Source organism: Danio rerio, chromosome 8 (genome assembly GCF_052040795.2).
Source record: "Danio rerio strain M-AB ecotype USA chromosome 8, GRCz13ab, whole genome shotgun sequence".
Taxonomy (NCBI): Eukaryota; Metazoa; Chordata; class Actinopteri; order Cypriniformes; family Danionidae; genus Danio; species Danio rerio.
Genome location: NC_141028.1, coordinates 22165637 through 22178150, shown reverse-complemented (window position 1 = coordinate 22178150; position 12514 = coordinate 22165637). Strand labels below are relative to the sequence as shown.

At 36.1% G+C, this 12514-nt stretch overlaps 1 protein-coding gene across 3 annotated transcripts in view; it reads left to right on the top strand.

Annotated features, from left to right (window-relative positions):
• adamts10 (ADAM metallopeptidase with thrombospondin type 1 motif, 10) overlaps positions 1-10830 on the top strand; it is a 95247-nt gene extending 84417 nt beyond the window's left edge. For 2 of the 3 annotated variants that reach the window (XM_087263630.1, XM_087263631.1), the window contains exons 22-25: positions 111-315; positions 396-572; positions 4519-4678; positions 6909-10830. In XM_087263630.1, the coding sequence (XP_087119756.1) occupies positions 111-315; positions 396-572; positions 4519-4678; positions 6909-7018 (652 nt within the window). In that variant the 3' untranslated portion in view covers positions 7019-10830. The remainder of the gene's footprint in view (positions 1-110; positions 316-395; positions 573-4518; positions 4679-6908) is intronic. The other variant, NM_001123274.1, reaches the window with a different exon arrangement.
• The last annotated feature ends 1684 nt before the right edge of the window (positions 10831-12514 follow it).

Genomic DNA, 12514 nt, shown 5'->3' with positions numbered 1-12514 from the left:
TAAATTAAACTTTTAGATCAGGGTGTAGAAAGAAATTTGAACAGTAAAGCACTGATGTCTTTGGTGTGCCTGATAACTTCTGTGCCTGAGATCTTCTGTGTGTCTGTCAGGTGGTGGACAGGAGACTGGTCAGAATGCAGTCGGAGCTGTAATGGAGGAGTTCGCACGCGGGAAGTGCTGTGTAAGAGGAAGATGTCTGTAACAGAAGAGAAAGTGCTGGACGACACAGCCTGCACCACAACACGGCCTTCCGTCACAGAGCCCTGCAACAACCACACCTGCCCACCCGAGTGGCACGCGCTCGACTGGTCAGAGGTAGATGAAAATTCATATCAGCTTACTTCTATTTCTGGTGTCATTTAGTCTTTTAATCTGTCATTGTCTTCCTTTTGCAGTGTACTCCTGGCTGTGGTCCGGGATACAGGTACAGGGTGATTTTATGTAGAAGTGGAGACAACGGAGAGACGCTGCCAGAGTCTGAGTGCCCGAAACAAAGCCGCCCGACCACCAGAGTGCGCTGTAACATACAGCGGTGCCCACCACCTCAGTGGGTCGCAGGTCCCTGGGGAGAGGTGAGATCACATGAATAAAAATGTCCTCAATTAAGCAGTTCTAATCTTTCAGGAATTTCTTTCTTCTGTTGAATTCAAAACAGGATTTTTTTGAAGAATTTTGGGAAAAATCAGCCATTTGCATCTATAGCAGGAACAAAAGATACTGTACCATTGAGTTCAATGGCTGTTTGTTTCCTAACATTCTGTAGTATATTTTTCACTCAAAAAAAGAAAGATTTTTGCTGCTTGTTCAAAGTACTTATTTAAAATGAGCTGAAACAAAACAATTCTTGAGATTTTTTGGGTGAACTTAATTGTTTTATGTTCAATCCACTTTGTTACCTTAATCTAAACCTTTTGTGTTGGGACAAAATGAATGAATAGTGTGTAACCCTGCATTTTTAACAGTGTCTTTTGTGTTCAACTAAAGAAACTTAAACAGCATTAAAACAAGTGGAGGATGAGTAAAGAATGACATTATATTCATTTTTAGGTGAACTATCCCTTTAACATTTCCCAGAGATGGGTTGCAGCTGAAAGGGTATCCGCTGCGTAAAACACATGCTGGATAAGTTGACGGTACATTCCGCTGTGGCGACCCCAGATTAGTAAAGGGACTAAGCCGACAAGAAAATGAATATCCCTTTAACATTCAAACCAGATTATATTATGCCTTCTGTTGTGGTGAATAGCAGGAATATTCTCAAAATAGGTTTTGTTTAGGGCACAAGGCAAATAAATGAAAGTCTTATTCAAGGCAAATAATTATTTTCTTATTTATTTGCTATTTGTTTGTATGAATGCTTATATAAAATGATTATAGACCAAGTGTGCCGCAAGCCTGCGTTTGAGTGAAGGTCTCGGCCGTTAGATCGCCCCCTGGGGGCTGGCTGCAGTACAAGTCATAAAGCCCGCCTCCTCCGTGTTAATAAAGGAGACTTGAGCCCAAATAAAAAAATTAATTACACTTGCAATAAAATGTCCCGAAAGATGGTTCTGGTCGATTAAGGCACTGATTATTGTGCTGAAATAGGTGCAGATCCTCATTTTTGTAAACAGTTTGTTTTTAGCAGTAATTTAATGCTGGGCGTGTCATCGTGATTGACAGCTGTGATTGACAGTTTCTCAAAGCGCGGCGTCTGAGCTTCGGCAGAAGACTGAAGTGTTATTACTCGATTTCTGTGATATTTTACTATGACAAAATGAGTTCAGCAGTAAACTACAGTTTCTGACATACATGATCTGGTGGAACACTGTTTATTCTCTAAGGTCAGAGCTTTTTTCGGGCTTTATTAGTTTGCTAATACACGCCTAGCCACCCAGATAGCAAAATACACTGGGGCCAGTTCTTGCCTGCCGGAGACTTACCCCTCAGACTGACTACCTCTGCTGGACCTACTCCGGATGCCTGGACTCACTGCCCGATTCCAGCCTGAGTCAATTGAGCCAGATGCGGCGGCCGAGCGAGCAGGCGCTGCCGCATGCGAGCCGGAATCAGCCCGCGACGCCGCGACTAGGTTATGCGCTGATGCCCGGAGCTGGCGCGATTGAATCTTCATTATATAAAACCCTCACATTTGTTAACGTTATTACACCCATTTTTGTTGATATAACAACAAACGCATGCTACTATGTGAACGCAAAGTGTATCACTGAGTTTAACCTTTGAATAAAGATGCAAACAGCATAGCAATTATTTAAATAAAGGACAAAATAAATAACAATAAACCTGTATCGATTGCACAAGTATTAAATAATAATAATAATAAATACGAAAATGACAATAAAACTGCACAATAAAATAAACCCATTTAAGTACGGGGTATACAGGAGATCGTTAGCAGTAATTCTCTTTGTGTCTAAATAATAATCTCCACGTTGATCTCCTGTAAGGTTATTTGAACTTGCTTTACAGGACGTCTCTGCATTTTAAGTTTTGGCATGTTTTTAAGTGATCTACTGAATTTGCTGTTATAAATCATTATAACGTTCTTGAAATCGAATCTTATATAACCTAATAGAGCTGTAAATGTTAGATATTATTTATTTACATCATTTACTGTTGGCGTTTTATTTGAACACTCCAGCTAACATTAAAAAGAATGTAAATTCCTCGTTGCCAGATATAATGAAGGCATCGAATAAACCAAATGAAAACGGAGGCAAAAAAATTAAATAAATAAACAATTCAAGCGAAAATGAATAAACAATATACTAGTGATGTTACAGCAGATAGATGTTGTATTAATAGTGCAAAGTTTTTTTGCACAAATTGACAAATTGCAGGGTTGGGATTTGTAAATATCCTGTTGATATTTAGTAATCTTGCTGTATTTATCTTCTAAACGCACGATTGTTCCCGCATGGTAAATCGTTATGGAGTGTAGGCTATATTTTGGGTTCTGTTGATGGCTAATTAAAAATAAAAACCTTTCTAAAAATGTATGTGTTGTTTATATGTTATTGTTCATATTTTACAAGTGTTATTTCTACCCCTATGAAGATAACAAATACCAACAACAAATATAACAGTAAGAGAATATATTATTTGTGCTCATATTCAGGCTAGAGTGTATAAAAGATCGTTTATTTCTGCAGTCCACCATGTATTGCTTTTATTAAAGTTTAACAGCTTACAACACACCGTTTTTAAACCGTATATTATTGTGTTTTTTTAAAGTAAGTGCTTCTATTTACATCAGTGAGCGTTTGTTATAGTGCAGACACCGGCAGTCGAGTGAGAAGTTCAGGGGGCGTGGTTGATTTTACATAAAGCGTTTGGTTGGAAGCTCGACTCCGCTCATTATCGCGGCTCCTCCTCTGGCTCCATCAGACAGTCCTTCTGCGCATGTCTGGCTCCAATTTCAGCAGTCTTTTGCGACAGTTTGTGCCCGTCAAGCAGGCGTTTTGCCCTCAAGGCGTTCAATGGCAAAAGGGGCTGTCGCGTCGTCCATATTTTTTACAGTCATTGTTATAGACCCAGCAAAAAAAATACAGAATAAAAAACATAAAAACCCATCAATACCTTGTTTTGAAAAGTAATTTCTTTTTTAGAAACGGTTATTTAACTGTACAATTGGAGTGAGAATCTTTAGGGACTTCACAATCCGATTTAATTCTGATTCAGGGAGTCACAATCTAATTCCAAAATAATTCTTAACCCAAATATATACCATTTTAAAGCCTATTTCTTCTGCTGTGCAAAATCATCTTTTCAGCTTTACATTGTAACCAGAATTTAGAGTTTCTATGCTTTTGTTTATGATTGGAATCCATGTATGACGGTACTGCCATTTTAAAAATGATTCATTTAATTAACAAAGTTATATTCAAGATGAACAAGATCTCAATGTAACTATGAAAATCCAGAATAAAATCAATGACTTTATTTCTTTCTCTCCCACTATTATCAATAAGTCGAATGTAAAGAGAATCAAAAATGAGTATGCAAAATTGCAAACATAATGGCTTTATTAAAGCACAAATGAAATCGAAGCTAATCATATGATTTTGTTAGCTTACAGTGCTAGTTTTGTGGTGAACAATTCATCTGTGCGTATCATAAGAGAAAAAAAAAGTTTTCCCTTCTAATCTTTAATTGAAATCTGAAAATGCACTTCCTGTTTGTTTGTTCTGTTAAATTCTCAGTTACTTTATATTGAGGTATTGGACTAGGTTAACATACCACACCCCTCCAACTGTCAGAATTGAAGGAGGTGTCTGTTAGATAGTTGTAACTCTCCCCAAACCCTTTTCCTGGTATTTCTAAATGAAATGCCTACTGTACTACATCCATTCAGCTCGCAGTAGAAAAAACAAGCCAAGGCCATTGTTTTCTCATTCAATATTCACTATACGAGAAAAAAAACTGTTGCAGCTTCTGGTTCATGATATGTTAAGTTCCTTGAAAACAATTTATTTTCTCATACCTGTTGGTGCCTGTGTGTATGTTTGTGTGTTGTAGTGTTCTGCGAGGTGTGGAATGGGTCAGGAGATTCGTTTTGTTCAATGTCTGACACACACTGGCCAGCCGTCCAATGAGTGCCCTGAGTCTCATCGTCCAGCCTTCATGCAGCAGTGCAAGAGCAAGTGCGACCACAGCGGCCCTACAGACAACCCTGAAGGTCAGAGGTCAAACAAAAGCACACACACACACGCACATGCTCACTGTTCACATGCTGTCCTGAATGAAAACTCATAATAATTAACTTTTTCCAAATGTGTGTTAAAAGGATGTGTCTGTCAAAGATTTTTTGGGTAAATATTTCCCATAATGGGTGACGCAGGGGCACAGTAGTTAGTGCTGTTGCCTCACAGCCAGAAGGTCGCTGATTCGAGCCTCGGCTGGGTCAGTTGCCGTTTCTGTGTGGAGTTTGCATGTTCTCTCTGCATGGGTTTCCTCCGGGTGCTCCGTTTACCCCCACAGTCCTAAGACATGTACTACAGGTGAATTGGTTAAGCTAAATTGTCCGTAGTGAATGAGTGTGTATGGATATTCCCAGAGGTGGGTTGCAGCTGGAAGGGCATCCGCTGCGTAAAACATATGGTGGATAAGTTGGCGGTTCATTCTGCTGTGGCGACCCCAGCTTAATAAAGGGAATAAGCCAAAAAGAAAACGGATAAATGATAATACACCATGTCTACAACCCACTGCTCCTTTAGCTTTAGTGACAACATTTTCTATAGTTGTATGTATCAGTATTCACACCCTGACAGCCTGTGTGAATTTTCATTTAGATTATTGGATATAATATGCTCTGTCACTGACAAAGATTTAGGATTTACATGCATTTTGTTCATCGTTATTATAATCTTCACAAATTAGCACAACTTTTAAAGCCTAAATACAATTGTCAGAAGTAAATATAAACTATAAAAAAGCTAGACTAACAAACTTGTAGTTTTTTTAATTAAGTAAGTGTTACCACAATGAGGCTGTGAAAACAGGTTAGTGAGTTATGATGCTATTTAAAGTCTTTATAAACTCTGTAGTCCTGTTTAGATGTTTATTAGTGCAAATGCCTTTTTCAAAGCAAGAACAAGGTTCCCAAACTTCTTGAAAGACATATGTCAAAACAAATTTAAGAATTGTGTTGTTTCAGCTCATTTTAAATAGGTAGTCTAAACAAACAACAAACATCATTTTTGAGTGTGTGCTGCTGTCAAAAACATAATGAAAAATAGAGAAATTCTTCATTTTAAAAGCTTAAATTTAAATCTTGTACGAGAACTATGACAGATGATGCATTGTCATTTTTATCAATTTCAGAAACCGCATTTGAGTATTACTAGTATTGACAACCAAATATTTTTTAATTTTTCTAAACAAAATTTTTGTTTAATTTCAACACATTTTGAAAATTACACATTGAAAACATTATCATTACGTGCATATTTTTAATGTAAATATTCTGGTGTAAGTAAAATGTTTCACTTTCATGGCACTGCATATGCTGTAAATTAAAACAGTCCTCGAATCTGCTGTTCATGAAAGAATGGGAACCCTGCAAGTAAAAAAACTAAACAAAACACATGGGGCATTGTGTTTTTGAATAATATATTGAGCAAACAATTCAACCAAAAACACATACAGAACCCCTGACCCATTGTATGATAAAAATGTAAATTATGCCTTTTTTTTATTTGAATTAGTTAAGAAATTCCTTTATTTTGAGGAATTACATTTTTAAAATAATTCTTTTGACCTGGAAGAGATTCACAATTCAAAAAAAATAAATGATTAATTTTTGGTAAGGGAACAGAACTTTGCAAATGCTTTCAGGCCCTTTTGGAAAGTGCTAACGTTAGCTTGATAGCGCTGAAAGAATCTGTCCTGCACTGCAAATCGCCATTCAAATCCACGCCTCTGAATGCATGAGCATTAGACCAGACTAGTAGTTAGTAATAGTTAGTAATAACAATACCTAACTAAAAAAAAGAAAGTAATCTTTTCTGCGCAAACTGGTATGCAATTACATATTTTGACTGCCAAGCAGGACAGTCGATCAAAAAAAAAAATCTTTGGACCGAACATTTTGATTGGATAAACTTATCTTGGCACTACATCATCCACATAATAAAAATAAATAAAATACATATAAATACATTATGACCACGTTATTTAATGATTGCCATGAGAATGTGCAGAGACTTTTAACCAGCATAAAAAAATAGTTTCTCAAGACAATCTATCATCTGTTGCAACTTCAAATGCAATTTGTGACACAACTGAAACTAAATGTTTTAATATTAAAGAAATTCCCCTGCATGCTGTGTGCTTTTCAGATGCATTTTGCATTTTTCTGCACAGTACTGCGTGTGCGACTGACTGCATTTTTTTTCTGTGTCCTGTAGAGTGTAAAGATGTGAACACAGTGGCGTACTGCCCCCTGGTGCTCAGGTTCAAATTCTGCGGCCGTGCATATTTCAGACAGATGTGCTGCAAAACCTGCCAAGGACACTGACCTCTCTCTCTCTCCTCCATACTCAAACACATGCACACAGTTATTTTTCTATGTCTCTCTCTCTCTCACCCTGGTTTTCTTCCTCTCCGCCCTCCCATCTTCTTGCATGGCCAAAACCGCCCATGCTCAGCATTCCACTGGAGGAGCGCAGTCAACCACTTGCAGGCTGACATCACTGAGGGAGAAAGCATGGGGGAAAGAAGAGAAAGAGAGAGAAATGCGGAAAGAACGAGAGAGAATGTTTCTCTCCCTCCGACCAGCTGCTTTGGCACTGCTGCTGTGAAAACCAGTCTGTCCAAAAGACCTCTGTCAGTCTTCGTAAGCTCTTCCGCATGGTGCTCTGGGTCGTCACTTGTCAAGCAGAGAAGTGTTTGTGTGAGCTGTCACACCTGTAGTTCTCAGTGAGTAATAGTCATCTAATGTGATAAAAGATTCATTTACTGACCTGTCCTCTTTACAAACGGACCAATCCCAAATGGCACACTTACATTGCCCTTCACATGCGTCCAGAAGATTACAGGTTGTCGTGTTCATCATTTTAGCTTTCAGAATAGTGCTTGTACCCTTCGATGCACAATTATTTGGAGACCTCTTTCAAACTTGCAATTTGTCACAAAAATGTGGACTCTGGAGGAATAAGAGGATTTAGTGTGTCATTTGGTATTGGTCATAGTCTCAAAGGTGCACTCAGTCATTTTTTTTACATGTAGCTCTTTTTATCTTTGAATTATACTGACATCTAGTGTTGTGGATGATTTATTATGCGCAACAATTGTACAAAGAAAACAACTTTTCATTGTCAGACACTATTTTCTTGTGAGCAAAAGTTTTTAAAAACAAGTTGGCTAGTAATGAGTAGTTTTCACCTGGTGATCTCTACATGGTGTAAATATTTCACTTTACATGAAATATTACATTGTGGAATTGTGTTTTGGCTGCGTTAATCACTGCTCAGCCATATTTTATAGTTGAAAATATAACAAAGCTACTTTTTATTGCCGTTTATAGTAAACTTTTGAAACATTCTGTTATCTGGGTTTTTCATATAAATTACTATGCAAAAGTCAGCTAATGATTGTTATTTTATGGGTTTATTTCTCTATAGTTTTATTGTATGCAATATATGGTTTCAGACTACTAAAGATTTCAATTGAAGTCATTTAGAGTCAAATAAAAAAGTTTAACCGTGAATTAAGGGAAACTGTTATTAGCATATACAGTGGGGGAAATAAGTATTCAACACGTCACCATTTTTTTTTTAGAAAACTTTTTTCCAAAGAAATCCATTTATACAAAGAAAACAGTATTAATTAGTTTACAAATGAAGCTAAAATAAACATTTACAATTGAAAATTAAATGTCACAAGACAAAATTATTGAACACATTAAGGGAGGTGTAGAAAGGCAGTAAAAGCCCAGATTGCACCTGCAATATCACAGTAGTTATTCAGCAATTCTCCGCCCTTCCTCAGTGTAAATGAATATTAGCTGCTTTAATACAACATCCACTTTGCCAGGATGATGAAGATGAAACCAGGGTGGACATTTCAGCAAGACAATGATCCAAAATACAGCCAAGGAAACTCTTAAATACTTTCAGAGAATTAAAATCAATCACCTGACTTGAATCCAATAGAAAATACAAAATGAAGATAAAATTTGATAGACGAGACCCACAGAACCATCAAGATTTTTACACTCTGTTAAGTCTGTGAAAAAAATCACACCTGAGCAATGCAGGACTTCATTCTACATATGAGAGTTGTCTTTAAGCTGGCATCACCAAAAAAGCCTTTTATATAAAGTATTAAATACTTTTCAGTAGTTCAGTACTTTGCCTTTGCCCCTTTGTTTGTGATTTCATTGTTATAACACAGAACCATTTTTTCAGATTATTATCATTTTTTGTATTATTTTTGCTTGTATTGTTTATGTTTTTACTAAAATCTGGTTCAATTCCATATCAACGGGTCCTTTGGATATATTATTCCCAGGAAAAAAACATGACATGTTAAATACTTTTTTCCCCATTGTATTTTTAAGTGCAGGTTCAGATTTTAAACAATTTTCAAAACATGAAAATGTTTAATGTGGAAAAAAATTATTGAGTGCATTTTAAAGGCATAATTCACACCAAAAGGAATTATCTGTTGTTATTACCTCATCTTCATGTTGTTATAAATGTCAAACAAATGTCCATAAAATGAAACTTGCTGTCTCGCTGGGGTCCAAAATAACATTTCTGTATACAATTAAAAAGCACAATTTGACATTTTTCTAAATATCTAATGGTCAAAATTTGTTAGTAGTAATTTAAAACAGGAGAATAAATAAATTATAATTTTTGGGTGAACTATGCCTTCAAGGTCTTTCACACTTTTAGCAATTTACAAAGCAACAAAGTGTTAACAATTTAAATAAATGATTAATTAAATGAGTGGAAATTTTCAGTTCAATATACTGTAAATGTCATTTTTGCTCATTGAGTTAAGTAGAAAACATTTACCAGCTCATTGTGTCTTGTTGACAATCAGCATGTAAATTGCTATCTGTGTGAACGACCCTTTTGGGACTCTTCAGATCATTCAGATATCATAAGCTCTCATTCGGTGTGGTTGGTGCTGAGATACTGTATCTTTAAATCTGACGGCCGTGTGGCCATTTGCAGGTGCTGTTCTGTTTTCATGCCATCTGGTCCCATAATGCTTACACTAAATAATCATAAGATATTGTGCGCCAGTTCAACCTGGATAAACAATTAACTGTTTAACAATTGGAGGGAAACGAGGTAAGGTGAGTTTAGCTTCCGTGCACAACATAACAGTTGTTTAATCAGGCAAAGGACGCTGTTGTTGAACCATGTTGTGGTTATGTCGTTATTTTTAGGCTTTTTTAACCCAAGATAATGTACTGTATTCTCGATGCACCACAAGTGGCCATGTAGCAACTGTGGTGCTCGATTTTGACCCTTGTAACTATTCAGTTTTTTTACATATGAAAACCTTTGAGATCGTATAGTTAGTTGGTCCCAAAAATTCAACCTAATGTATTCTTCTTCATTTGTTTACATATATAAGTCATGCAATAGGTTTTTGTGAGTCAAATATTGAAATATCAATTGTTTGCATTGATGCTACAGAAACAATGGGGTTTGAATATGTACACATGCAGATGAGATTTAAGAGTAAAGGGGAAGAATGTAGATGGAAGTAGTAGTTTTCTGCCATATTTTTGTTTTAGTCTGTTCCTCACAAAAAAAGATAACATGCTACTTTAAAAGAGCTTGGAACAAAATAATGGCAATTAAACAACATTTTTAGTTAATGTTTTATATTTTTAAACTTGGGAATTCAAAATGTTGATTGAATTTCCTTCCAAAATCTGTTCTGTTTCATCGAGTTTTAACCCAAATATACCATCATTCAGCCCAATCTTGCCATTGAATCAACTTACTAGTATCAGTCACTGTTAGAGAGCCATTACAGACCTTCTCCCTGTCCTGGGTCCTGGCAGCACTCTCTTTTGAAGAGCAGATCATGAGAAGATGGCCTCTGTTCGAGGACTGATGGCTAATCTGTGGTGCTACAGTATGGTGCTATGTCTTTATTTGTCATAATCTCAAGATTTATGTTATATATGTATTGTAGGGATTGTTTTTCTAAAGATGATACATTTGCTAAAGAAAAAAATATAAGCAGGATTCTATGAAAACTAAAATTGTTGTTAAAGTCTGCAGAGACACTAACTTTGTAATCATATATTTGGTACAGTTATTATGTGAAAGTAAATTGCTGTTTTGCTTTTGATGGCAAGCTTTGTGTGTTTTTATTCATTTTTAAAATGTTTTGCTTTGTTCCTACATTTGTAGATTCACTTTGGAAATGAAGTCACGCTTGTTTATTTGGACTTAACATAAGTAACGTGCTGTACCTGTGATGTAGTTTATGCCATTTGAATTGTACTTAGACCAGTTGAAATGAATTTGAAATGCAGAATAAAAAGATGCATTGTGTACAAATAAAATAGTTTTGTCTGTTTATATATATATATATATATATATATATATATATATATATATATATATATATATATATATATATATATATATATATATATGTTTATATATATATATATATATATATATATATATATATATATATATATATATATATATATATATATATATATATATATATATATATTTACAATTATTATTATTTTTACAAATGTGTCAAGCCTCAAGTATGTGGGTGTAAGCCATTCTACATCCATTTGCACTGGAGCTTCCTGCTATATTGTACATAAAAACCAACTAACAGCAGCTGTTTATATAATTATTGTTACAAATCAAAGCATTTATTTGCCCTTGAGGCCATGGGAGTACTCTTTATTTGTACAGCTCTTATTAGCGGACTTCTGTTACATTCTCCCTAACTTTCACTCTGGTCCGGGTCACGGCACCAACTCTCTCAATGCTCCAAACAAGATTTTAACAACAGTTTTCCAATGTTGGCTACAATGCATACTAAGATGCTGGAGACCACTATGTTTAAATGTACACTTTCAGAAATAAAGATACAAAAGCTGTCACTGAGGTGGTACCTTTTTCAAAGGAATACTATTGTTCCTTACAGGGGCACATATGTACTTTATAGGTACAAATGTACAAATGTGTACCTCATAGTACAATCAAAAAATAAAAGTGTACCCTAATGGTACAAAATTATACTTTTAAGGTACTAAAGTGCATTTTTAAAGTATAAAAGTGTACCCTTTGAAAAGGTACCACCCCAGTGACAGGTTTTGAACCTTTTTTTCTGAAAGTGTAGTTGCTAGTTTGCCTATTGAGGCCAGGGAAGGGAGTGTTACTTTCCTCCCATCCACCATTTCCATTTCTTGGCTCTGAAACAGGATTCAATCAGGTGTTTCTGGCATGGGAGAGAAACTAGTTGGAACACTAGTAAGGATGCTAAAGTCCACAGTCAACATCTCTTGAGATATGAGTAAGGAATATTCACACTTCTCTTAAAACCTGTGTAAATTTCACCACCATCTGTGTCATTTATTAGAAGCAGGTGTGCTAACAACTATTCCAAAGGCCACAGCGTCTAGTTTTCAAGTATATATCGCTGCTGTCTGGAGACCTCTAAATGGGAGGGACTTAGGCTACAAGAACAGTAGGTTGGGTTACGCTAGAAGGATGACATCTCTGGGTGCTGAGAATGTGCACATAAATAAAAAACTCATTGCTGTAAAGCACAGGTGTCAAATCCAGTTTCTGGAGGGCCACAGCTCTGCATGGATAGGTGTAGACAATAATAAAGCACAATAGGCTGGACTCCCTGTCATGTACAAGGCCTTAATTTGGTCAATCAAAAGCTCGAGGAAGTTTGTGCAGCCTACTTGATACTCAGGTCCCACCTATTTGCGACTGCTCTAAACTCTGTTAATACTTAACTCCAGGTTTAAGAAGTTAGATTGACTCTTCAAGCCACA